Genomic DNA, 27,865 nt, shown 5'->3' on the forward strand with positions numbered 1-27,865 from the left:
TATTCAGAACCCCAAACTTCTGGAATTTGGGGGACAGAAAAATTGGGACTCAAAACAGACTCAATGGTGGTCATCTGCTTAGAAAGCAGTTCAGCATACCAAGAGAAGAAGAGAATGAAAGAACTACCAGATAGACAGAAAATAAGGTACAAAATGGGATAGTAAGTCTCTATCTAGCGATAATTACTTTAAATGTAAATGTATTAAATTCTTCAATTAAAAGACATAGAGGCTGGGCACAGTGGCTCACACCTGTAATCCTGGCACTTTGGGAAGCCAAGCCGGACAAATCACTTGAGGTCAGGCCTAGCCAATATGATGAAGCCCCATCTCTACTAAAAATACAAAAAAAATATTAGCTGGGCAAGGTGGCAGGCACCTGTAACCACAGCTACTCAGGAGGCTGAAGCATGAGAATTGCTTAAACCCCAGAGGCGGAGGTTGCAGTGAGCCAAGATGGAGCCACTGCACTCCAGCCTGGGCGACAGAGCAAGACTCCATCTCAAAAATAAAAATAAATAAAAGACATAGAATGACAGAATCTATATTAAAAAAATAAGATACAATTATTAGCTCTCTGAAAGGGAGTCATTTTAGATTTAAGGGCAGACAGACTGGAAGTTAAGGGATGGAAAAAAATATTTCATGCAAATGTAAACTAAAAGAGAGCAGGGGTGATTATACTTCTATCAGAATAGGCTTCCAGTAAAAAACAGTCACAAGAGACCAAGAAGGTAGTTGTGTGGTGACAAGGGAGTGAATTCATCAAGCAGATGTAACAGTTGTAAACATGTAGGCACCTAATATCAAAGTACCTAAACATATAAAGCAAATATTCACCAAACTGAAAGGAGAAATAGAATAAGCTAAATTCTCTTCTTCTGTATTAAAGTATCAAAGGATAATGCACTAAAAAAAATTACTGAAAAATTGACCATAGAAATATAAATGTGTCATTCAAACACTAGGTGTGTAAACTATTAGCAAAGTCAGCTAACTGCAAGAGTTCAGTGGTTAACTCTGGGTAGCAGGAAATGGGCTGCGGGAGAGGAGTCTACTGGGTTTTGTAACAGGCCTTGTAGAACAATGTCCACATATAACCTTGTTAAATTTGGCTGGGCACGGTGGCTCATACCTGTAATCCCAGCACTTTGGGAGGCTGAGGTGGGCACATTGCTTGAGGCCAGGAGTTTGAGACCAGTCTGGCCAATGGGGTAAAACCCCGTCTCTACTAAAAATACAAAATAATTAGCTGGGCATAGTGGCGGGTGCTTATAATCCCAGCTACTCGGGAGGCTGAGACAGGAGAGTCGCTTGAACCCAGGAGGCGGAGGATGCAGTGAGCTGAGATGGTACCATTGCATTCCAACCTGGGCAATAAGAGCAAAACTCCGTCTCAAAAAAAAAAAAAAGATTGTTTTGTATGGATTTAATTATGTATACCTATAAAGTACCTAAAACTGTGTTTGATACAAAGGAATTTTTCAATAATGGCTATTCTTTTCAAGGTATGTTTGCCCCCATAATAAATGGCTCCTGACCACTGTATTGATTTCGTGTCTTCTGTTAATTTGTATTTCCTTCTTCCCGCCCTCACCTTTGCTATCAGTCAGGCAGCTACCCTTCACCACAGTAATACCTTCCTGGGACAACCCCTAGCCTTTCTGATGTGCTATTTTTAATTGACAAGGCACCTGAAAACCAAATAACCAAGGTTTTTAGAACTGCGTGTAAAATGAAGGAAAACGGGCACCAAAAAATGTTCTGCAAGTTGCCTTGTAAGGAAGGTTGGCAATTTTCAATATATTAACCATCTGTCTAAATCAGAACCCTTTGGCCTTACTATCAATTGTGGATCAGCAGGCTGGGTGACAGTGGGACCAACCATCCTCGTTTAGTGGGGACTGTCTGAGTTATAGCACCAAAAGTCCTGCATCCCTGGAGACCACATCCCAGCATCAGGCAAATTACTTAATCCTCTTGAACCTGTTTCATCATCTGTAAAATGATGGGTAATATCTGCTTTGAAAGCCTGTTGAGGATTAAATGAGAAAATGTTTGTATGATTCTTGACACATATGGTAGCTGTAGCTATTACACTCACTTGCATATTGTTATTATCAACTCTAATATCAGGTAGAGAAAGGAAGTTGTCTTAGAAACATAACCTGTAATTTGCTTTATATATAGTGGACCTCAGGAAGCTGCAATGTTTGCTTTTGTGAATTTCCTTCCCATGTTGTAATACACATTTTGTTTCAGGGACTAAGACATATTGAAGAAATTTAATAGTTCAACATTTCTGAGTTCTCTACTGAACAAAAAGCCCGGCAGGTTTCCACTATCTTCTCACAGACATGACTCTTTTACACTATGGGAGTGGCCACTTCTAAACTTGTGGGCAGAAATCAGCCTGTCACCTCACAAAGAACATCAGTCATTATATCTGACATTTGTTTTTAATTTTCATTTCACTTTTTTCCTTCATAATGGCAGCAAATTATTCAGTCCTCTGATTCACTTTTAAATGTGTCAATTCTATCTCCGAAAAATAAGGCCTTTTATCACCAAACAGATGAAATACCATTTCTGACCTCAAAACCTGAAGCAACTCACTACTCCACAGTTACTAATCACAGCCTGAAGGAAATTCCTCACATCTATGCACCCCACAGACACAAGGGCAAAGTTGCTATAAGAACAGTTACAAACTTTGAGATAGATAATGAAAACGATCACAAGTTACGCAAAGCCAAAATATGGCCTAGGAACCCTCTGAGAGACAGTAGAGAGAGCAGAAAGAGCCAGGCAGGTAAGACTCTTAATGAAGGCTCCCAAAGCCTCTCCTCCCATACTCAAACTTCTTCTCCATTTAGTGTCCAAGGCCTGTGAGCACAAAACACAGGAGAACACAGAACCTCAGAGAAGCCTTGAGGGGCAACTGGTCAACTAATTAGGGCAAGTGAAAATGGACCCAGGACTGGCAGCAGAATCACCTAGGGTATTTGATGAGAATCCAAAATTTTGGGTCCCATGCAGCCCTCTGAATTAGGATCTCTGTGAGGGAGGCCTAGGGAATTTGCATTTGTAACAAGCTTCCCAGGGACTATCTGGTTATACACAATAAAGTTTGTAAGTCTCTGTTCTAGGGGGACAAACAGATGGCAAAAACGCACAACTATAGTTACGCAAATAACCTGCAGGTCAAGATCATATTAACCTCTACCAGCCTCAGATACCAAAGCTGTAAAATAGGGACAGTAACACTGATGACCTAGCAATGTGGTAGTGAGAATTAAATGAAATAAACAGCAGCCTCACACCCAGTACCTCACACAGAGCAGGTGCTCAATAAATACTAGTCCATTTCCTCACTTGCGTATGGCATTCTAATGAAGGCTTAACAACAATCGTTCCTGTTTTGAAAACTATCTCCAAGGAAAGCAGATGGCTAGCTTAAGTTACAGCCTCAATGCTAATGACTCATCAGCTACAAAGGCCAAGGTCAGCAGCTTTAACCAGTGGTTAAGTCACGAAATGTAGCTGTAGACAGTGGTTCTCAAGCTTCAGTGTGCATCAGAGTCACCTAGATGGCTTTAAAACACAGACTCTGGGCCCCACCAGAGTTTCAGATTCAGTATGTCTGGAGTGGGGCTGAAAATCTGCATTTCTAAGTTCCCAGGTGGTGCTGATGTTACTGGTCCTAATCTGACATTTGGTGATAAAAAAAAAAAAACACAAAACTGTGCCATGTATATTTCCTGTTTGACACCAGACTGGTTAGTTACATGTAAATAGAGAAAAACTAAGAAACCAACAATTTCCGAGGCTGCGCTGCCTCTGTCCCTGAGAATCTTACTATGTTTTTTGAACAATGCATAGAGAGGACAGGGAGATCTAAGTTCCATCTTCCCACTCACTTGCTGTGCAACTCTGCATGAGACATATGATCTCTTTAAGCCTGAGTATACTCAGGCTGGGAGTAAAAGTGAGCTAGGCACTGGTTCCCAAACCAGGCTGTCCACCATCAATCACTACGACAGTATTTTAAAGAAAACATGGATTCCCCAGCCCTAGCCACGAACCTAATAAATTAGAATCTCCAAAGGAGAGACTAAAAAATGTGTGGTTGTTTTTGTGGGTATGTTTTAAACAAAAGCTCCCTGTGCGATTATCATGTCCAGTCAGTTTTGAGGAGCCATTATCATGGTAATCTTTCTCCAGCATTGAAGTTCTTGTGTCTTTTTGATTTCCAGTTCACTGGGTTCTGAGTCTATGCTTACCAAGTAGCCTTCTTCTTTTTCATTTGCTTCACCTGGATATTCTTCCTACAGGAAGCATACACTTTCCTCAAAGAAAATAATCTACTCTGCTTAGCAGTTCCATTTCTCATATACCAATAAACTGGCATTCTGGTTTCATTTAAAAGACAAAGTCCAGGATGGGTGTAGTGGCTTATGCCTGTAATCCCAACACTTTGGAAAGCCAAGGCAGGCAGATCACTTGAGGTCAGGAGTTTGAGATCAGCCTGGCCAACACAGTAAAACCCATCTCTACTAAAAATACAAAATTTATCCCAGCATAGTGACATGCTTCTGTGGTCCTAGTTACTTGGTAGGCTGAGGTGGGAGGATCAACGTGAGCCCAGGATGTTGAGGCTGCAGTGAGCCAGATGACAAAGACAAGAAACAATGGAAGGGAAGGAAGAAGAGAAAGGAAGAACAGGAAGGGCAAAGGGAAGGGGGAACAGAAGGGAGAAGGGAAGGTAGGAAAGGAAGAGAAAAGAAACCAGAGGCCGTTACAGACCACAGCTACATATTTGGATCTTATACCTACTACAGTGAAAGCAACTAGGGGATTTTAAGCAGAAGGATACGACTTGAATTCCTTTAATTTTTTAAAAATTAGGCTGTGCACGGTGGCTCACACCTATAATCCCAGCACTTTGGGAGGCCGAGGCAAGCAGATCACGAGGTCAGGAAATCAAGACCATCCTGGCCAACATGGTGAAACCCTCTCTCCAGTAAATTCAAAAAGTTAGCCGGGCGTGGTGGTACATGCCTGTAGTCCCAGCTACTTGGGAGGCTGAGGCTGGGAAATCACTTGAACTCAGGAGGCGGAGGTTGCAGTGAGCCGAGATCGCACCACTGCACTCCAGCCTGGTGACTGAGCAAGACTCCATCTCAAAAAAAAAAATTATTTCAGCTCCCTCAAGAGGGTGAATTCCTTTTTTTGGACATCACTGGCTTTGTGTGAAGAATGGGCTATAGCAGGGAGGGGCAAGAATTAGAACAGAAAAGCAGCAGTACAGGCCTTTAACTAGCAGCTGACACAGGGCAGGCACTTGGATATTTCTGCACTGCTTTAATAGGGAAATTGTAATACACTTGTTTCACCTCCTATCCTGTTTCAGAAGAGTTCAAGGAAGAGACCCTGGGTGTTAGCAAAGTTCTATCTAGAAGTCACTTCCTTTGAACAACACACACAATTTTGGATTGTCACAGTACAACTGACTCCAGTCAAGAAGTATTAAAGTAAGAGCATAAAAAGAACACACTAGGGAGCCAGGAGATCCGGCTGCTGGAGCATCCCTGCCATCAATTGTGACCTGGGGCACAGCTCTGGACTTCTGGGAGGGGAGCTTGGGCTATAATTGCTGAGGTCCCTAATAGCTCTTAAATTATACATTTCTGTAAGTGTAACAAATGTGGTTTCCTTATCTGGGTGGCAAAATGGGCTGATGACTCAGGGTGAGGTTTTTTTGTTACTGATTTTCAATCTCTCAAAGCTCTGTTAAGCTAGAATCAGGGTGTTAATAAAGAAACTGTCCAGTTTTATTATCTCCTTTCCAGGGTATGGTGGTCAGCTGGAAATCTGGGAAGTAGACATTCCTAGCAGCTGAGACCTTATCGTGCAGAGGCTGAGAGCCCAAATCTCTGTGTAACCCTTCAGGTACAAGTTCTCTGTGGTCCCCTGTTCACGTGGCTTCTGCTTGTGTGGGAGCACACAATAGACAAGCACTGAAGACCAGCCTCTCACTTCCTCCTGCTCATAGGCTGTTCCCACAGGGTCCACTCCTCTCCTATGGCCAACCTGGTGCCTCCATGAGAACCCCATTTCGCATGATCCCTGGGGGCAGTGGTTCTCAGCCTCAACTGCAACTGCCAATCAGAATCCCTTGTGGGGACAATCAATCAATAACAGCCTGAGCTCTTCCCCGCATTTACTGACTTAGAATTGGGGTAAGGGAGAGGTTAGAAAGACAGCAGTGGTTAAGTTAGGCTTACTTAGCTTTATACGATGGAGAGAATGTGTAGCTTGGGAAACTGCAAGAGAAAGAAGTTCAATGCGTTGTCTAATGCAGGGTTTCTTAGCGTCGGCCACTGTTGACCTTTAGGCAGGATAATCCTTTGTTGGGGGCTGTCCTATGAACTGAGAATGTTTTGTGGCATCCCTGGCCTCTACCCATTAAATGCCAGTAGGAACTCCCCAGTTGTGACAGTCAAAAATGTCTCCAGGCATTGCTAAATGTCCCATGTGGGGTGGGGCAGGGGAGAAAATCACCCCCAACTGAGAGCCACTGGTGTGATATCACATAGTTAATAATCAGCAATATGGAGACTAAAAACCAGCCTAGTGATTTCTGACTGTGTTGATTCTTCCACATTCAAGCAGGAACTCTGGAACACAGGAATGAGCCACTCGCTGCCTGAGGAAATACCGCAACCGGCTTCACTACACAGCCCTCTGTGCCTAGAGCAGAGGTGGGGCCTGAGAGAGCTGTCCCTAATGAGAAAAGCCACATTAGGTTTTCAGTATTTGACTGTGAGGACAATACCTTATCTTTTCAAGGACTGCTAGACCTCTTCACTCATTCTTGGAGTGGTTTCCTTTAACGAGGAGATTCGTTGTGAAAATCACTATATTCATAATGATTTCTTAGCAAGAAACAAAGAAATTCTGACCACAATCATGGGTTATATTTTAAAATTATTTGCTATTGCAAATAAACATTTAAGTCGTGACCCGTTTCTGTATGTTTCATTTCCCCCTTTTTTAAAGCTGGTACAGCAAGGAAAAAAAGTACCCTATTATCAAGTTTAATTTGCTGATTTGGACCTTGTCTTTGCTTTTAATGACACAAATACACTGGAGATTAGCATTCAGCCATACCCTGATAGGACGTGACCGGCCACACATGTGGTGGGATCAGGCCGAGGTAGATAAACTGTAGCAAATAAGAGTGAACAGATTTTTCAGTCTCTTGGCAACTAATTGTATTATTATGCTTTGACCTGGCAGCTGGTAAGACTTTATATGAATTAACCAATGAGGCTATGAAAAAACAAGATTAGTGGTTCTGAAATATGGTATTCAACTAGCAGTTAGAGGAAGCACGTTCATTTTCAAGGCTGCTTTCTTAAATAGGTACAAATTATTGTAAAAGAAGTATAAGGAAATCCTGTTTAAAAAGATCTCTAATGAACAAGTCACATATACCTGTCTGTCTGCCTTGCTCCTTGTCATATGTGTATCTTCCATATTTATTCTACCAAAATACAAAGGGGTGAGGAGTTTGTGGGAATAGGCCACTCGAAGCAAGCAGGCTTTCCATAAGATAACACTTAGTTGTTGTGGAATTATACTTAGTGAAACCACCTTAAAGCACCTTACAATAAATACTCAAGAAGGTCAAAAGTGTCAACAAAACCATAAAAGGAATTAAGAAAACATTAAACTAAAGGCTTTCTGGCATAACAGCTGGGAAGAGACCCATATGGGGCTTTCAATAGTCATGGGGCTCTCAGAGAAAAGTCAAGGTGTCTCATGACAATGGCTTTGGCTGCCACATGTTGGATCTGGGGACTGAAGGACAGAATGAGAATGAGGTGATCCTCAGTGGATGACTAGAAATGTGATTAAAGGTCAACATGAAAACATAAGCAACTTTTTCATGACTTCTTAAGGGAAGGGATTATGCAGCAGAACAATCACTAGTCCCCGAGTCGCACTTCCAGCTCTGCCACTAATTCTATGTGACTTTGACAAAGTGACTTACCTCTCTGGAGCAAATTCTCTTAACTATAAAAGACTAGAGCAAAATGAAATGTTCTCTAACTTCCTTCTAATTCTAATACTCCTTGGGTTTACAAATCCTCTCTTTCTTTTAGATGGACATGTGCACTGTCACCAAAATGAGCCACAGCTCGACGATTCTGTGAACATTTTCACGATCGATGTATTTCCTATGCATAAACATAACCTCCAACCAGGGCTGCCAGATACAAAACAAGATACCCAGTTTGCATTTTGGATAAACAACAATTTTTTATTAAAAGTATGTCCCAAATAATGCATAAGATATAGGGAAAAAATGAGTCAGTGTTTATCTGAAATACAAATTTAACTTTTTTTGAGTTTGCTAAATCTGGCACCCCACCTCCATCCCCACATTAAAATCAAAAGTCTCACTCCACCCATATGGGAGGTTGGCTGACTAAACCACTAGACGGTAAACCTCTTTAAGAGCTGCATATACAAAGGAGAGGAAAAAAACAACAGGAAAGGAAGAATGAAACTTTCAGCATTCCTCTTGAGTAGGAGAGGCATCTGATCTTACTTGACAGTAAATAAAATACGAGTGTTACTAGACCTCAATCATGTAAGTACCTGCACAGAGAGTCCAAAAGGAGCTGAATGCTCTCTACTCCACACACCTTACCCTACCAACACAAGTAAATTACAAACCCTTTATCTCTCCCTCCATGTCAGTGCTCATGTCTGCACCCAAGGTAATCAGCTTAAGGCAAAGCAAATCAGAAACTCAAACTTCCTGTCCAAGAGGCAGACGAACAAATACGGTCCAAGCAAAAATCTGCAGGTGGCATAAAAAGTGAAGACTCTAGAAGGGAAAAATTACTTCAAGAACCAATCTCGTTTTCATAATGGCAAGACAATTTTGCTTCTTAGGGGCCTGCTCAACATGGTGAAACCCCGTTTCTATTAAATAAATAAATAAGAAATGAACTTCCATTTTCTTAAATTTCCAAGAAACCTCACTTTTTGCTAAATCAGCACAAGAGGCCAAAACCCTGGTCCTGCCCAGTTTGCCTAGGATACAGAGCAGAGGGCCCCCATCTGCCACTGTGGGAAGGACCAGAAACCTCACGTTTCTATTTATTTGACCTTTCCCTTTTTAAGGAAGATAAGACTATTATCTTTGGGAAAGTAGGACAGGAGAGGAGACACTTAGGAGATGTTGGTGTATCTGTAGACATTGCTTCTCTTAAGAAAAAAATGGATGAAATTGTGGGAAAGAAATAGCAGAATGGTCTACACCCACACCATCCTGAACGTGCCTGATCTCTGATCTTTGAAGCTAAGCAGTGGTGGGCCTGGTTAGTATTTGGATGGGAGAAAGAGCGGAATGGTCCCTATTGCTCCGTCTTCCATTCCCTTTTTTACTAGTTCAACATGTATTTTTTTGAGTGCTTAATATATGTCAGAAACCATTCTATGTACTATGGACATCACAGTGAACAAGGCAGATTCCTGGACATCATGGAGCTTTTCTTCTACCAGTGAAAGACAACTAGTGTGTGTGTGTGTGTGTGTGTGTGTGTGTGTGTGTGTGTGTGTATGACAGTTCTATAAATACTCTAAAGAAAATAAGGCAAGGTAATGGCAGAAAATAATAGGATGGATGAGGTACACTATTTTAGGTAGGGTGATCAAAGACAGCCTCTCTAGAAAAATGACTTTTCACCTGAATGAAATCAACAAGAAAGCCATGCAGACATCTGAGGGAAAGAGCATCCTAGGCAGAGAAACAAGTGCAAAGGTCCTGAGATATGGCTGGAGCAGAGTCAGCAAAGGAAAGAGTGGTAGCAGATGAAGCCACACACCATGCAAGGGCGCTACGGATCATGGTGAGGACTCCATCTCTTTTTCTGACATAAAAAGCCATTGTAGAGTTTCAAGCAGAGTGACATAATAGATTCTGGCTGCTGTGTTAAGAATAGAGTGTGGAGCAGTGAGGATGAAAGCAGGGAAGCCCTTTAGGAGGCTTTTGCAGTAATCCAGATGACAGAGATGATAGGAACTTGGGGGGGAGCAGCAAAAGTGGTGAGAAATGGTTATCATCCTAGATGGTATTCTTTATATATATATATATGTATAAGCTACTCCTGAGTAGCTGGGATTACAGGCACTCACCATCACGCCCAGCTAATTTCTGCACTTTTAATAGAGATGGGGTTTCACCATGTTGTCCAGGCTGGTCTTGAACGCCTGACCTCCGGTGATCCACCTGCCTCTGCCTCCCAAAGTGCTGGGATTATAGGCATGAGCCACTGCACCCAGCCAGATGTATTCTTAAAGTAGAGTCAGTGAGATTTGCTGAGGAAATTTTTTTTTTTAAACAGAGTCTCACTTTGTCGCCCAGGCTAGAGTGCAGGGGTGCAATCTTGGCTCACTGCAACCTCCACCTCCCAGGTTCAAGTGGTTCTCCTGCCTCAGCCTCCTGACCAGCCTGGCCAACATGGCAAAATCCTACCTCTACTAAAAATACAAAATCCAGCCTCCCAAGTAGCTGGAACTACAATCATGTGCCACCATGCCCAGCTAATTTTTTGTATTTTTAGTAGAGACGGGTTTCACTGTGTTGGCCAGGATGGTCTCGATCTCCTGACCTCCTGATCCACACACCTCGGCCTCCCAAAGTGCTGGGATTACAGGCATGAGCCACCGCACCTGGCCTGCTGAGGAATTTAATGTTGGGTATAAGAGAAAGAATCAAGGTTGATTTCAGTGTCTGGTGTGAGCATCTGGAAGAGTGATGTTGCCATTCACTAAGATGGAGAAGACTAGGGAAAGCAGCTTTGGGAGAGAAAACTCAAAAATCTGGTTCCTAGAGATTGTTGCCCACTTCAAAACCCTCATATCTATTCTAGAACCAAAGCAACAGAAATTGAGAAGCTGACTTTAAATTTCGTATGGAAATTCAAAGGGCTTAGAGAGTCAAAATGAAAAGAACGAAACTGGAGGACTCACATATCCTGATTTCAAAACTTACTATGTAGCTATGATAATCAAGGTAGTAGTGTGATACTATCCTCAGAAGAGACATATAGATCAATGGAATAGAATTGAGAGTCCAGAAACAGACCTTTGCATTCTGGTCAATTTATTTCAACAGAAGTGCTAAAACCATTAAAAGGCGAACAGTCTTTTCAACAAACAGTGCTAACAGAACTGGATATCCACATGCAAAAGGTTGAAGTTGGACCTCGCATCTCACATCATATTTAAAAACTAACTTTGAATGAATCAAAGAATGAAATGTAAGAGCAAAAACTATAAAACTTTTAGAAGAAAACATAAGTATAAATCTTCATAACCTTGAATTTGGCAGTGTTTTCTTAAATTTGACATCAAAAGCACAAATAACAAAAGGAAAAATGGTCTGGGTTCCATGGCTCAAGCCTGTAATCCCAGCAGTTTGGGAGGCCAAGGCTGGTGGATTACTTGAGCTCAAGAGTTCAAGACCAGCCTGGCCAACATAGCAAAACCCTGTCTCTAAAAATACAAAAATTAGCCAAGTATGGTGGCGCATGCCTGTAATTCCAGCTTCTCTGGAGGCTGAAGCAAAAAAATCACTTGAACCCAGGAAATGGAGGTTGCAGTGAGCCAAGATCATGCCACTGCAACAGAGTGAGACTCTGTCTCAAAAAAAAAAAGGAAAAAATAGATAAATATAACTTCAATAAAATTTAAAATCAAGGCAGGTCATGAAAATTAAGAAAGGAAGGAAAAACAGGAAGGAGGAAAGGAGGAAGAGAGAAGGGCAGAAAAGGAAGAAAAAAGTAGGAATGAAAACTTAAAACAACGTAAACCAACATAAAATACAGAAAAGAAATGATCCTCAGTCAAGGTCTTTCAGTGTTACATTAACCTTTCTTCAATTCTAACCATCTGCAGAAACTGCTTCCCAGATTATGTTTTCCCTCTAAAGCTTTTGGAAAGCCAAAAAAAAAAAGAACAAGAGCAATGGAGAATCAACAGATTTAATCAGCAATGATTACAGAAAACTTACACAGCACAACTCTATAATCCCTCTACCCCCAACCCCAACATCCGACTGATCAACCAACCATAGAAAGTGAGGTCATCCCGAAGGAAAGAACAGCTGTTAGCTGTAGGGGTAAGGAAGAGGACCCTGTGGCAGAAGACGCTGAGGCCATGTGGGCCCAGGTGGCCAGCAGGAGCAAAAAGACTGTGAAGGCTCCTCAGTGCAGGGCTCACAAGATTCCCTTCACTTCAGGCCTGACTTTGATGACTGGTGATCTACTGGGACAGAAACAGCTTTGACAATAGTTAACAAAGCCTGTCATCACATCAGCCCCAGCACCAGTCCCGACCGGAGGGCCTGGCTGCCAGGTAGAGCTTTCTGTCTGACTGATAGAAGGGAGAGCCCCTCCCTCGCAGCTAGTCTGCAGTCAAGACCCTCGCCAACCTCAGGGCAACCATGTTAAATAGTTAAACTGAAGGCAAAAGAGGGAGGAATGAACTGGGGGGCGTGCGGGAGGTCGGCGCCCTTCCTCCTCTCCCTCCAGGGACGTGTCCTACCCCTGATGGTCACTCTCGCACCTCGATGCCACCCCGAGGCGACCTGAGACCCTGGAAGAACCTGGGACTGCACCTGACCAGCACCGGGAGGTTGTCATCCATGGGGTCTGCGCTGAGGTACTGGGAGAGAAGCCACTTTTCCGGCCGGCGGGGACGCCAGGAGGAGGAGAGAAAGTGCGTCGCAGCCTACGACCCCAGCCCCAGGGCGGCCCCGCGGGGACACTCGCTCAGCCCTCCCGGAGGGACCCGACCCGCCGCGCGCGTCCCCGCTCCTCAGGCCCCTCACCTGGTTCGCCCCGTCGTCCTGTCCCCGCCCGGCTCCGGTCCCCGCGCCGCGTCCACCCGCCGCCGGTCTTTTTGGGTCGTTGGCGGGTATTTTCCTTCTGGCCCCACATCACTTCCCGTAAAGGAGAGCGAGGTGGGGCGGGACCTTCTCTCCTCCACCTCCGCCTCCTGTCACCTCGCGACCGGCCCCCTCCCGACTGGCGTGGGGGAGGGGCTGTCGCGCGCTCCTCAGTGGCCGCGCCTCCGAGGGGCCCTCCTGTGAACCCCGAAAAGTCCTCCCTCGCCTCCTTTGTCCCAAAACTAGTCTCCACTGCCGCGTTCTGGAAGGCGCGAGACGATAAAGGGGTATTTTCGTTTTGAGACACAGGAGGGACGTTTACAAACTGCTCCAAGGACCGGTGCACAACTAAGTGTCGTTTGGGGACTCTCTCCAATTCTCCTCCCCAAAAAACCCTGTTCTAAATTTGTTTTCCAGGGCATCAGATCGCGGTCGCCGCAGTAGCAGCCGGAGGTGCCGGGCGCCTGCACTACTGCCTCGCCCGGGGTTTCCGAGGTGGCGCGGCTGCTGAGGCTGCGCCCCCCGCCCGGCCCTGCCCTGCCCCCGGCTTCCCGCCCCTTCGGCTCCCGGCTCAGGTCGGCCTGGGCACCGCCTTTCCCGGCCGGGGAAAGTTCGAATTCCTGGAAATGACCTGGGAGAGAAGTGCAAATTATTTCAGAAAAAAAAAAAAAAAAAAAAAAATCAGTGTAATTCTGGGAGGCTATGGCAAATGGAGTCTCTGTTCACACTGTCTAGTTCGCAATATAAAAACCACCGCAAATTTCTAAGAGTGTAACAATTCGTTTAAAAAGAAAACTACAGCCATGTTAAGGAACCGCCTCCAGGAGAAGGCTGCGCGCCTTTGCTGCCACCCAGCGGCTCTCTTCTTCCAGCGCCGACGGCGTCGCTGGGGCCTGCGGGGCCGTGAACCTGGGACTGCATAGTGGTTTAGGCTTTCTGTTTCCCACTCAGAGGCAGCCAAGTTCATCCACCTCAGTGGCCTAGAGGTGTGAACAGCAGCCCTTAGGGCTGCCCCTGTAGACTCTAAGGCAAAGGCCCTCTGAACCAAATATTTCCACGTCTAAGCAGAGCAAAACGTTCAGAAACCTTAGTCCGGCTTCTCTTCTGCCATCTGACCCACTGTCCCAGGCCCACCTGGACAACTGCATTGTCTTTCCAGTCTGTAGCTACTCACAGTTTGCATTACAGTACAGTTAGCTTCTCAGATGGGTTCAATTTACAAAATCACGTATAGGATGAACCATATGAAATCACCAATAGTTGGCAATTTCATACATTTGATACATTTCCAGGCAAACCTAACACAGTAAACTCGGGTTTAGAGACAAAAGATTTAAAAATATATAGAGAGACAAAAGATGTCATGACTGGTTGATAATTTCAAGAGCTGTTCCCGTGTGAGAGAGAGGTCATCAAACTGTTGGTGAGGTTAGGAGAGAAAAAGTAGTTCATGTGTAGAGGAATAGTCCTGGGAATCACTGACCAGCTAAAATGTGGGAAACCAATAATGCAGTAATTGCTAATGGCTGGTATGGTACAGGCAAAGCACCCCTTCAGCTTTCCCCACTCCTGTGGCCAGGCAGGGCTGTCACCAGGAGTATACCAGACAGGAGATCAGAAAACCCAGGGTGGCGCTATGGTCCATTCATCACCCATTCATTCACTCATTATTGAGTCAAGCATTGTATGAGTAACCAAGGTAAATTGGTCCCTGACCTCAGGGCGTACCTGAGAAACCAATGAATAAGAGGGCAACTCTGATAGTGAGATAGGAGCATCAATAAAGTTACAGAGTGTTATTGGAGCACAGATAAATGACACCAAATCAAGAGAAAATGGATACACTTAGAGTGAATGAAGGCAAAGGGCACAGGAGAAGAGAATTCGAGGAAAAGGGAGCAGAGGGAAGGCCTGGAAGCAAAAGATAGCAATTGACACTGGAGCAACAGGAAGAGGTTCAGAAAAGCTGAAGGACTGAAAGCAACCAGGAAAAAAAACTGGAAAAATAACAGAGGCTGTGTGGTGAATAAACCTGCAATGATGATCATAACAGCTAACATTTCTTGATCATTTACTATGAGTCAGCCAATATGCTAAGTTTTGACTACGTCACCTCATGTGTCTTGCAACTACTTTATGAAGTAGGTACTATTCTTACCTCTGTATTACAGATGAGGAAACTGAGTCCTAAAGCAATTAAGCAATCTGACCAAGATCATATAGCTAATAACTGGCACAGCGAGTTCTAAAACTTAGAACTCAACTTTTTAAGGGTTCTAACACTAAGAATAGGTTTGAGAGGTCAGTTAGTATGCTGTAATCCAAGAAAGGGATAATAGTGATCTGGGAAAGGCAGTGGCCACAGGATGGAGATCAATGGGTATATTTGAGACATTTAGGAGAGTCAATCAAGAGGACATGGATATACGGTGTGAAAGAGAGGCAGGAGTCCATGAAGATGCCCAGTTTCTGGTTTAGGCAACAAGGAGCCATTGAGCAACAGAAAGAAAACCTAGTTGCAACCAGGAGGAAGGGTGAAATAGGCCATAGTGATGAGTTTCGGACATTTCCATTTTGGCACATCAGCACCAACAGAACATCCAAGTGAAGGAAGCTGTTTAGTATGTACTCAAATAGGCCTATCTGAAGCACAGAAAACATCTGCTGTAGCTATTACCCAGAAGGTTCTGGAAGGCATTAGAATCAATGAGCTAATCTAGAAAGTGAACTCAGAGGGCAACAGGCTTATTACAGAACCCAGATGAACACCCAGCATTTAAGGCGTGAGCAAAGGAAGTTCAAAAAAGAATCCAAAAAAGAGTATCCAGAGAAGTTTGGGAGGCCGAGGCAGGTGGATCACGAGGTCAAGAGATCGAGACCATCCTGGTCAACATGGTGAAACCCCGTCTCTACTAAAAATACAAAAAATTAGCTGGGCATGGTGGCGCATGCCTGTAATCCCAGCTACTCAGGAGGCTGAGGCAGGAGAATTGCCCGAACCCAGGAGGCGGAGGTTGCGGTGAGCCGAGATCGAGCCATTGCACTCCAGCCTGGGTAACAAGAGCAAAACTCCGTCTCAAAAAAAAAAAAAAAAAGAGTATCCAGAGAAGCAGGAAGAAAATAAGGAGTATTATTACAGAAACTAAGTACACTGAACACACCTTGTGTGCCAGTTCAAAGTCATCTCTATGCCACTTCTTACTACAACCACAGAATTGACCACAGTATACCTCTTGCATCCTACCCTGGGGCTTTTCTGACACTGCTACTTGTGACATGCAGAGTTCTACCTCCAGTATTCCTAAGAGAATTGAAATTGGAGGAATCAGTAAGAATTCATGGATTTTAATATATAAAAATAGATCTATGTATGTGTCATCTAGCTCTGTCTGCTAAGAGGCCCTAGAAGCAATTATATCAAAGTAGCTATGAGTACACTTAGCACCCGGATCTTGATTTCCAAATATCCCTTTCCAATAAAACAAACCAATTTTATGATATTATATCTAGAAAATCCTAAATAGGAAAAACACTATTAGAGCAATAATTGAAATAAGCAAAGATGCAAGATATTAGATCAACACATAAAAATTAGTTGCATTTCGGCCACGCGCGGTAGCTCACACCTATAATCCCAGCACTTTGGGAGGCCGAGGCGGGTGGATCACGAGGTCAAGAGATCGAGACCATCCTGGTCAACATGGTGAAACCCCATCTCTACTAAAAATATAAAAAATTAGCTGGGCATGGTGGCGCATGCCTGTAATCCCAGCTACTCAGGAGGCTGAGGTAGGAGAATTGCCTGAACCCAGGAGGCAGAGGTTGTGGTGAGCCGAGATCGCGCCATTGCACTCCAGCCTAGGTAACAAGAGCAAAACTGTCTCAAAAAAAAAAAAAGAAAAAAATTAATTGCATTTCAACATATTAGAAATGAACAATTGAAAAGGAAGCTTTAAAAATTCAATTTACAATAATATCAAAAAGAATAAAATACTTAGGCATAAATTTAACCAAGAAGGTGCAGGATTTATACAATGAAAACCACAAACCACTACTGAAAAAAATTAAAGAAAATCTAAATAAATGAAAAGACATTTAATGTTTACAGATTCCAACACATAATACTGTGAAGATGTCTATATTCCCCCAGATACTGCTACAGATTCAACATTTTTGAAGAAATGGAAAAGTATATGCTAAAACACCTAAGAAATTGCAAAGGACCCAAAAATTTAAAAAGCTCATACTTCCTGATTTCAAGACTTACTATAAAGCAATTTAAAAATTACTATAAAGTAACAAAAAAAAAGTGTGGTATTGATACAAAGATAGACATGTAGATGAGTAGAACAGACTTGAGAGTCTAGAAATAAAATTATGCATCTACAGTCAAGATCATTCAATAGAGAAAGACATTTCCTCAGCAAACGGTACTAGAAGAACTGGATATCTACATGCAAAAGAATGCACCTGAGGCCTGGTGCAGTAGTTCACGCCTGTAATCTCAACACTTTGGGAGGTCAACATGGGTGGATCACTTGACCTCAGGAATTCCCGACACACCTGGGCAACATGGTGAAACCCTGTCTCTACTAAAGATAGAAAAATTAGCCAGACATGGCAGCTTACCTCTGTAGTCCTAACTACTCGGGAAGCTGAGGTGAGAGGATCACTTGAACCCAGGAGCTGGAGGTTGCAGTGAGCTGAGATTGGGCCACTACACTCCAGCCTGGGTTTTGGAGACAGAGCAAGACCCTGTCTCCAAAAAACAAAAAAGAAGAAAAAGCAAAGAAATTGGACTCTTACCAATACCATATACAAAATTATATCAAAGACAAAAATTAACTCAAAAAGAATCAAATAGCTGAATATAAGAACTAAAACTCTAAAACTTTTAGATAAAAAAAAATAGGCATAAATCTTTATGGCCTGGATTTGCAATGGTATTTTTTTGATTTGACATCAAAAGCACAAGCAACAGAAGAAAAAAGTATATTAATCAGACTTCACCAAATTTTTTTGTAAATGGTACATAAAAGCATACAATCAACAGAGTGAAAACAACCTACACAATGAGAGAAAATATTTGCAAACCATATATATCTGACAAAATTATAGCATCAGAATATATAAAGAGTTGTAACTACTCAACAACAAAAAAGACATAACCCAACCAAAAGGTGGGCATATGAATACAATGGAATATACATTTCTCCACAGAAGTCATAAAAATGGTCAACAAGAAATAAAAAGATGTTCAATGTTATTACTCATTAAGAAAATGTGAATCAAAACCACAATGAGCTGCCACTTCACACTCACTAGGTTGGAAGGAAAGAAAGAGCAAGAGAAAGAGAGAGAGGGAAGAAGAAGGGAAGGCAGGGAGGAAAGAAAGGGGTGATTTGGCAAAGACATGGAGAAACTGGGAATGTAAAATAGTACTGTCCCTTTGGAAAACAGTTTGATGAGTCTTTAAAAGTTAAACAGATGACCTAGCAAGTCCATTCTTAGAACTATGCCTCAAAGAATTGAAAACATGCATCCAAACAAATATTTAATACTTGTACACAGGTGTTCATAGCAGCATTATTTACAATAGCCTAGAATTGCAGACAAATGGCCATCAAGGAATGAATAAACAAAATATGGCACATCCATACAATGGCATTTGATTCAGCCATAAAAAGGAATAAAGTACTGACACGTTACAACATGGATGAACTTCAAAAATAAAAAGAAATTACACTAAGTGAAAGAAGCCAAACACAAAAGGTCACATATCATGTAATTCCACTTAGATAAAATATCCAGAGCAGGTAAATTGAGAGAGAAAGTGGACTAGTGGTTGCCAGAGGCTGGGGAGAGGAAGAAATGAGGTGTTGACTGCTTATTGCACACGAGGTTTCATTTGAGTTAATGAAAATTTCCCGGGAGTAGATATAAGGGGTATTTGCACAACACTGAGAATCTATGAAATGTCACAGAAGTAACTGTACATTTTAAAATGGTCAAGGTTGATTTTTTGTGATACAGATTTTGTTTCATTTTTTTTTTTTTTAAAAACCAATACTTTTTTTTTTTTTTTTGAGATGGAATTTCACTCTTTTGCCTAGACTGGAGGGCAGTGGCACAATCTCGGCTCACTGCAACTGCCACCTCCCAGTTTCAAGCGATTCTCCCGCCTCAGCCTCCCGAGTAGCTGGGATTACAGGTACATGCCACCACGCCTGGCTGATTTCTGTATTTTTAGTTCAGACAGGATTCTACCATGTTGGCCAGGCTGGTCTTGAACTCCTGACCTCATGATTTACTCATCTCAGCCTCTGAAAGTGCTGGGATTACAGGAGTGGGCCACAGCACCTGGCCCCAATACTTCTTGACTCAAAACTTGCTCAGGGGCTTGGCACAGTGGCTCACACATGCAAACCCTGCACTGTAGGAGGCCAAGGCAAGCGGTCAGGAGTTCCAGACCAGCCTGGCCAACATGATGAAAACCTGTCTCTATTAAAAATACAAAAATTTCCTTTTGGGAAAGTTTGGCAGTTCTTCAAATAGTTAAACATAGAGTTACCATATAGCCTAGCAATTCCCCTTATAGGCATATGCCCAAGATAATTGAAAATATGTATTCACACTAAAGCTGGTAAATGAATGTTTGTAGCATTATTCATAATAGCCAAAAAGTGGAAACAACCCAAATATCCATTAACTGATGAATGGGTAAATAAGTTGTATGTCTGTATAATGGAATATTATTCAGCCAAAAAGATAAATGAAGTATATCCTATAATGTGGACAAAAGTAGAATATATTATAAAATAAGCCATGCATGAGACACCACCTATTGGTGTTTCCATTTGTATGACATGTTCAGAACGGGTAAATGTCTAGAGACAGAAAGTAGATTAGTGGCTGCCAGGGGCTGATGAAGGCAGGATGGAAAATGACTACTAGTGGAGTTCATTTTTAAAGTGATGAGCCAGGGATGGTGGCTCACACCTATAATCCCAGCACTTCGGGAGGCCAAGGTGGGTAGCTCACTTGAGGTCCGGAGTTCGAGACTAGCCTGGCCAATATGATGAAACCCTGTCTATACTAAAAACACAAAAATTAGCCAGGCATGGTGGCACACGCCTGTAATCCCATCTACTCAGGAAGCTGAAGAAGGAGAATCGCTTGAACCCAGGGGGCGGAGGTTTCAATGAGCCAAGATCGTGTCATTGCATTCCAGCCTGAGAAACAGAGTGAGACTCCACCTCAAAAAAAAAAAAAATTTATAGGGTGATGAAAATGTTCTAGAACTAGATAGTGGTGATCAATGTATAACTTTGTGATTTCTTCATTTTCTTTTATTAAAAATTTTCACTTTTCACTTTGCTCATTTTGTATTACTATGTTTTAAGGAACCACTGCTCAAGGAAATAAGAGAGGATATAAACAGATGGGAAAACATTCCATACTCAAGGATAGGAAGAATCAATCATGAAAATGGCCATACTGCCCAAGGTAATTTACAGATTCAATGCTATTACCATCAAGCTATCACTGACTTTCTTCACAAAATTAGAAAAAATCTACTTTAAATTTCATATGGAACCAAAGAAGAACCCAGATAGCCAAGACAATCCTCAATCCTAAGTGAAAAGAACAAAGCTGGAGGCATCATGCTATCTGACTTCAAACTACACTAGAAGACCATGGTAACCAAAACAGCATGGTACTGGTACCAAAACATATAACATAGACCAATGGAACAGAACAGAGACCTCAGAAATAACACCACACATCTACAGCCATCTCATCTTCAACAAACCTGATAAGCAATGGGAAAAAGATTCCCTGTTTAATATGCAGTGCTGGGAAAACTGGCTAGCCACATGCAGAAAACTGAAACTGGACCCCTTCCTTATACCTTATACAAAATTTAACTCAAGATGGATTAAAGACTTAAATGTAAACCCTAAAACCATAAAAACCCTAGAAATCCCATAAAAAACTTAGGCAATCCCATTCAGGACATAGGCATGAGCAAAGACTTTATGACTAGACCATGAAAAAGCAACTACAACAAAAGCCAAAATCGACAAATGGGATCTAATTAAAGAGCTTCTGCACAGCAGAAGAAACTCATCAGAGTCAACAGGCAACCTACAGAATGGGAGAAAAATTTTGCAATCTATCCATCTGACAGAGGTCTAATATCCAGAATCTACAAGGAATTTAAACAAATTTGTAAGAAAAAACAACCCCATCAAAAAGTGGGCAAAGGATATGAGCAGACACTTCTCAACACTTGTCAAAAGAAGACATTTATGTGGCCAAGAAACGTACGAAAAAAAGCTCATCATCACTGGTCATTAGAGAAATGTAAATCAAAACCATGAGATACCATCTCACACCAGTTAGAATGGCAATCACTAAAAAGTCAGGAAACAATAGATGCTGGCGAGGCTGTGGAGAAATAGGAAAACTTTTAAACTGTAGGAGTGTAAATTAGTCTGGCGATTCCTCAAGGCTTTAGAACCAGAAATACCATTTGACCCAGCAATCTTATTACTGGGTATATACCCAAAGGATTCTAAATCATTCTACTATAAAGACACATCTACACATATGTTTATTGCAGCACTACTCATAATAGCCAAAACTTGGAACCAACCCAAATGCCTATCAATGATAGACTGGATAAAGAAAATGTGGCACATATATACCATGGAATACCAGGCAATCATAAAAAATGAGTTCATGTCCTTTGTAGGGACATGGATGAAGCTGGAAGCCATCATTCTTAGCAAACTAACACAGAAACATAAAACAAAACATGACATGTTCTCACTCATAAGTGGGAGTTGAATAATGAGAAGACATGGACACAGGGAAGGGAACATGACACACAAGGGCCTGTCAGGGGGTGGGTGGCAAGGTGAGAGAGAGCATTAGGATATATAACTAATGCATGAGGGCTTAAAACCTAGATGACAGGTTGATAGGTGCAGCAAACCACCATGGTAGGTATATCTATGTAACAAACCTGCATGTTCAGCACATGTATCCCAGAACTTAAGTTTAAAAAAAAAAAAGAAGAAGAAAATACAACCTTAAGATTAGGGTAAAAAGTAATAGCAATTCTTAGCAACTTCAAAAAAAATTTTAACTATATGAATGATAGCTTCATAATAAACTACTTCCATAACAACATTATTAATGCAAATTTGCTTGGTGGATTAAACAAACATGTGTCACATCTGCCATCCTCTCAAACAATATCTACCTTCTCTAAAACCTCAATCTGATCTGAGCCATCCCAATTCTCAACTACATATCACTCTGCCTGAGATGAAAAAGGGTTGGGACTGATCAACTGCCGAAATACATTAAACCAATCTAATTGCAGGGTAACTGAGGGGCTTTCTGCCTGAGGTAGTTAATCTTGGTTCACTTACCTACAAACACTACTGTAAACTCTTCCCAATTATTTTATACACACTGAGACTGGCACCCCATGATACTGCATACACTGCATTCCCAGAAAAACAAACCTCAAGTTGAAAATATTCCTAAAATACTCATTTTTGTTTAAAAGGAAATTACTTATCTCTCCTGGTAAAAAGATTTAAAATGACAAAAATACAATAAACATTAAAATTAACAGTGTCAGGTTAAAAAATCATTATCCATGATTTATTTATATTAAAATACATCTATGTTTTTGCTAGATTATTTTCAGTTAACATAATTACAATGGAACTTTAAGCAATTATTACAGTTCAACTCCATGTAGTATTAACTTTTCTTTTCTGATTCTTGTACCAACTGCAACTTTTCTTTTAATTCCTTCTGATCTTTGGCCAACTGTTCAAATATTGGATGATAAATATATACTCCTCCAGCAATTCCAAGGACAGTAGCAAAAACCAGTTGTGGAAGAGTCAATCTCTTAAACATTGTTGCAAGAAATACAGCACAAGGAAAAGGTGGTTTTGGAAAAATTCACACTCCAGGTCCAGGAAATCTCTGTAAATCTGTGTACAAAAATGGAAAGCAAAGCCATCACTTAATACAATATCCTTTTAAAAGATTTTATGTCATTACTTTGTACTGCACTGAACAATATTTTTATAACATATTACTGATTAAAACAAGAATATCAATACATGAGGAGTACAGAAATGAATTAGGGAAGGGTATAAGACAAAGCTAAATCTCTTCTATTACAGAATGTTCTCAATGGTTTTACATGTATGATTTTTAAAATGGCAAAAAAAAGGGAAGAAAAGCCACACTCTTTATGCCTTTAATGTCATACCATAAAACTAAGTTCTAGAAGAGCCAAAAAAAATTAAAAGTGACTGCCCTTTATTTGTTTTGGGGTGTGTGTTTTGTGTGTGTTGCGAGATGGAGAGTCTCCCTCCGTAGCCCATGCTGGAGTGCAGTGATCTCGGCTCACTGCAACCTCTGCCTCCCGGGTTCAAACGATTCTCCTGCCTTAGCCTCCCAAATAGCTGGGATCACAGGTGCACACTAATACACATGGCTAATTCTTTTTATTTTTAGTAGAGACGAGGGTTCACCATGTTGGCCAGGCTGGTCTCCTAACTCCTGATCTCAAGTGATCGCCTGCATCGGCCTCCCGAAGTGCTGGGATTAGAGGCCTAAGACACCTCGCCCTGCCGGTTGGTTTTACAAGTGGGCTGGACACAGTGGCTCACACCTGTAATCCCAGCACTTTGAGAGGCCAAGGTGGGCTGATAATGAGGTCAGGAGTTTGAGACCACTCTGACCAACAAGGTGAAACCCCGTCTTTACAAAGAAATACAAAAATTAGCCGGGCAGGGTAGCCAGCGCACCTGTAGTCCCAGCTGCTCTGAAGGCTGAGGTAGGAGAATTACTAAAACCTGGAAGCGGAGGTTGCAGTGAGCCAAGATCGAACTGTCTCAAAAAAAAGAAAAAAAGTGAGGAGCCTAGTACTTTCCGAAAATTAGCATTGTTTGCCAAATACCGTAGTCTCCGGAGAAACTCTATAGATGTTTCTAAGAAAAGGACAGTAAAAGATACACATGTTTTGGGTTTTTGTTTTGTTTTGTTTTTGAGACGGAATGTCGCTCTGTCGCCCAGACTGGAGTCTAGTGGCGCAACATCAGCTCACTGCAACCTCCGCCTCCCAGGTTCAAGCGATTCTCCTTCCCCAGCCTCCTGAGTAGCTGGAACTACAGGCAAGCGTCACCATAACCGGCTAATTTTTGTATTTTTAGTAGAGATGAGTTTAACCATGTTGGTCAGGCTGGTCTCGAACTCCTGACCTCGTAATCCGCCAGCCTCGGCCTCCCAAAGTGCTGGGATTACACCGCGCCGGCCGTACCTGTTTTCTTTAGAACAATACTTTACAGCATCCTAAACCAGCCCCTGAGGTAATAAAAATCATTAGTGGCAGAACCAGTACTAGAAATTAGCTTGCTCTGGTATTCCTGGAATGTAATTTAAACTAATCTGGGGAAGAAAGACCTGCTTCCTCTTGGGTCCTGTGGCTGACTAGATCACAACTTCATCAACCTTGCTGCTAGGTGTTTAAAACAAAAAACATAGGAAACACTGGGCCTGTTTTTACATCTGTAAAACAAGCTAAATCACCCCTACCCTGCCCGCCTCGTTCAACAGGCATTTTTTGTGAGAGCACCGAAACTGAAATGTTACACCAACACTGAGGTTTCTAATTATCATTACCGTTTTTAATAACCACTCGGGCACCTCCGACTGTTCCTCGCCTGCTCCCTGTCGGTAACTCACTATCGCCCGCTCCCCGCCAGAGATGATACCGGGCTCGTTCCGGCAGTCTTCCGACCCCGGAGAACAAAGACCGCCAAACCAAAGGCGAGCAGCAATCCCTCGGCTTGGAAATGCCGAAAGGAAAACTCCGACTAGCTCGCCGCAACGCGAAGCAGCGCAAGACCACCTTGAGGGGTTGGAGCGAGGAAGTTGCCCTTTCCCGGTTACTTCCGCCCTTGTGAGCGACGGCGGCTCGCAAAGGCCAAACTTAATGCACGGACGAGCAGCGCGCTACTGCGGCTTTCTTCCGCCTCAGGAAGGTGGTGGCCAGGGATCATCAGGCCTCTAAGCAAGTGCGGAATGGACCGGGACGGGAGCGATAGCAGCCTCACTTTGCTTGGTCTCCAGAACCGCTCCCACAAGAACATAAAGCTGCGAAAGAGAAAGTCTACCTTGTACTTCAGCACCCAGGAGAAGAGCGCCAGGCGCCCCGGGGGTGAGTGAGGGGGCGCTGCTTGGAGAGCTTCTGCCCTATCTAAAAGAAGCACCTTATATTTCACTACCAGCCAGCTGCCAGTTGGGCTCTGTGTCGCCAGATCTTAACGAGTTTTGAAATGCTGGAAATACAGATTTTAATATCAATTCTGATTTTTAAATGTTAGCAACTAAATTCAGATTTTTAAAAAATACTTTGTATTTGGCCGACAGGCAGGCTGCCCGTTTGTGATTTAGAGCAAGACTTTGGAGACAGCAGACAGAACCGGGTTTGAATCCTGATGAGTAATTTACAGCTTTCTTTGGACAAGGCCGTTTAATTTCTGAGCCTCAATTTGCTTGTCTGTAAAATGGGGCTAGTAATACCTATCTCGTAATATTGTTTTGAGGATTAAGTGAGATGCATGCAAAGGAATTAACACAGTGCCTGGCATATATAATGGTAAGCATCAATATATTTTAAAATGTACAGAGGACCATTTTATATTGCACATATACAAAGGGTTGCTTCTCAAATTAATAATTTATTAGCTGGTTTCTTTCATTAGGTACACACGTAGAATGACCTAATTAATTAGCCTAAGCCCTTAGTTAACCCAGTCTTTTTTTTTTAGTATTTTAATATCATCTTTATACAATAAGTTGCAAGAAAAGTTGGTTAAACTAAAAGAGTGGCAGTGACCCAGTGATGAGGCCACGGTCCTTGTAAAACCTTCCCCCGATTGGCTTTGAGAATGGTGAGGAGGGGCCAGAATTCACTACTGTGCCTTGGCAGAGCCTCAGCAAGAGGCAACCAGAGCAGCAGATTTTAAGTTCTGCAAGTGAAACTGCCTGACTTCTGTGCCACAATTACCTGTTTTGTCTGTTTTTCAGATCTTCTTGGAGAAAATCTTTATCTGCTCTTGTTTACCATAGCTTTACGAATATTAAACTGCTTTTTAGTGCAGACAAGTTTTGTTCCAGATGAGTACTGGCAGTCTCTTGAAGTTGCACATCACATGGTTTTCAAATATCCTTTGTGGTTTCTCTTCCAGATGAGTATTCATCTTAGCAATTGTGTTCAGTTTCTTTTAGAGTAGTCCCCCCTGCTCCCTCGTCTTCAGGAGATGGTTTCCAAGATCCCTAATGGATGCCTGAAACTGTAGACAGAACCAAACTCTATATATGTTGTTTTTATATGTATAAAATATATACACATACTTATGATAAAGTTTATATAAATTAGATACAATATTAACAGTATTAAAATAAAACAAGTATAATACAATACTATAGTAAAAGTTATGTGAACATGGTCTCTGTCTCTCTCTCAAAATATCCTCATATTTTCAGACAGTGGTTGAATTGACTATGGGCAACTGAAACCATGGAAAGTGAAACCACAGATAAGGGGGGACTACTGTACATGTTTTCAGTTTTCCACATTTTCCCCAAATAATTTTAACTCATCAAAGTGCTATTATTTTATACTAAATTTCTCCTGTCTTTCTATGTTAATATACTTGACACAGTCATTAGTATACATTCCCATAGTGCTTAGCACTTGGAGGATACAGAGAAAGTAAAGAACACATTACTGCCTTGAAGAAGTTAGGAGTTTAGCTGGCCAGTTGTATTTTTAATGCAAATATCCAGTATAAAATACTGTTTTAAGACTTTGCCAAAAAATAAAATATTGTTTTAAAGGTGGAAATGAAAATATATTTTGCCAAGTGAAGTGGTGTACACCTGTAGAGGCAGGAGGACCACTTGAGCCCGAGTTTGAGACCAGACTGGGCAAGAGTGAGACCCCATCTTAAAAAAAAAAGGAAATAGGTTTCAATTTTATTTGACATTTGATCCTTAATGTTACTAATTATGGTTATTTGACTTGGGAATGGACAGAGAAATTGAGGGGTTACACTTACCCCTTAATCTTTGCAAGCATTTACAAGATTCTTCATCTTTTAGGGAAAGATACTGTTCAGTTGCTGGTAAGTTTAAATCAAAGTAACCAAAATACTTACTAAAAGTAGATTTATTGCACCGTTTTCAAAGCTTAATGTATATTAACTAAATAATAATGGTACCGTGGCATTTGTTTTTAAAAGACTACTGTTAGTCAAGTCCAGCCATATCTGAGAAGCCCACCATATTACAGACACACTGTGATGTGTAACTCTTTAGTATGTGCTAAAATACAAGACTGAGCATGAAAATGTCCTGCTGTGAGGAATTCTGTTAGGATGCGCAGCTTTTCTTTTTTTATGTGCAACTCCCACTCAGAGATGTGCAGACTTTCAAAATGACTATATTATGTATTATTTGGACATTAGAAGTATACTTCTTTCTTAAAAGTATCACTTGAGAGCAGTGTTGTATTTTGTGTTTTTTAACTTGTAGGTTGAAGGATACAGAGAAAGTAAAGAACACTTTCTTTACTTATATGAGTTTATGAGGACTAAATACATATAAACCCACTCAGGATTTAGGGTTGAAATTAAAACTTTTAAAAATTTAATTTGACAAAAATATAATGATATGCATAATCATTGTGCTATGTAGTAACTAGGCATCAACAGTAAGTAATTCCTAGATCATTAATTGCTAGGGTCTATTGCCAGGAGATGCTACAAGGGCGGGACTAATGGTGCAAAA

General features: G+C 41.8%; 4 protein-coding genes across 12 annotated transcripts in view; 1 reads left to right on the forward strand and 3 right to left on the reverse strand.

Moving 5' to 3' along the window:
* Positions 1-13,032, reverse strand: part of RAB27A (RAB27A, member RAS oncogene family) — an 80,751-nt gene extending 67,719 nt beyond the window's left edge. For all 4 annotated transcript variants that reach the window (XM_009005473.5, XM_078334255.1, XM_003733929.6 and 1 more), the window contains exon 1: positions 12,914-13,032. The gene's annotated coding sequence lies outside the window, so the exon portion shown is untranslated. The remainder of the gene's footprint in view (positions 1-12,913) is intronic.
* Positions 13,033-22,624: 9,592 nt separating this feature from the next.
* On the reverse strand, positions 22,625-24,977 carry PIGBOS1 (PIGB opposite strand 1). Of its 2 annotated transcripts, none has more exons than XR_013521012.1 (2): positions 24,692-24,977; positions 22,625-22,992 (listed from the first exon to the last, which is right to left on the reverse strand). XR_013521012.1 is itself a non-coding variant. In XM_017976885.4 (2 exons), exon 2 carries the CDS (start codon positions 22,913-22,915, stop codon positions 22,754-22,756), a length of 162 nt encoding a protein of 53 aa, XP_017832374.1. In that variant the 5' UTR covers positions 22,916-22,992; positions 24,784-24,977; the 3' UTR covers positions 22,625-22,753. The 2 variants fall into 2 exon arrangements, 1 of the variants encoding a protein (XP_017832374.1); XM_017976885.4 differs by having other exon boundaries at positions 24,784-24,977.
* Positions 24,978-25,037: 60 nt separating this feature from the next.
* Positions 25,038-27,865, forward strand: part of PIGB (phosphatidylinositol glycan anchor biosynthesis class B) — a 42,015-nt gene continuing 39,187 nt past the window's right edge. Inside the window, exons 1-3 of the mRNA XM_054239669.2 lie at positions 25,038-25,229; positions 26,102-26,235; positions 27,082-27,201. Coding sequence (XP_054095644.1) covers positions 25,094-25,229; positions 26,102-26,235; positions 27,082-27,201 — 390 coding nt within the window. The 5' untranslated portion in view covers positions 25,038-25,093. The remainder of the gene's footprint in view (positions 25,230-26,101; positions 26,236-27,081; positions 27,202-27,865) is intronic.
* The window catches only part of CCPG1 (cell cycle progression 1), an 86,866-nt gene continuing 84,666 nt past the window's right edge, over positions 25,666-27,865 (reverse strand). For all 5 annotated transcript variants that reach the window (XM_078334262.1, XM_078334259.1, XM_078334263.1 and 2 more), the window contains one exon: positions 25,666-26,367. In XM_078334262.1, coding sequence (XP_078190388.1) covers positions 26,299-26,367 — 69 coding nt within the window. In that variant the 3' untranslated portion in view covers positions 25,666-26,298. The remainder of the gene's footprint in view (positions 26,368-27,865) is intronic.

Source organism: Callithrix jacchus, chromosome 8 (assembly GCF_049354715.1).
Source record: "Callithrix jacchus isolate 240 chromosome 8, calJac240_pri, whole genome shotgun sequence".
NCBI classification, from domain to species: domain Eukaryota; kingdom Metazoa; phylum Chordata; class Mammalia; order Primates; family Cebidae; genus Callithrix; species Callithrix jacchus.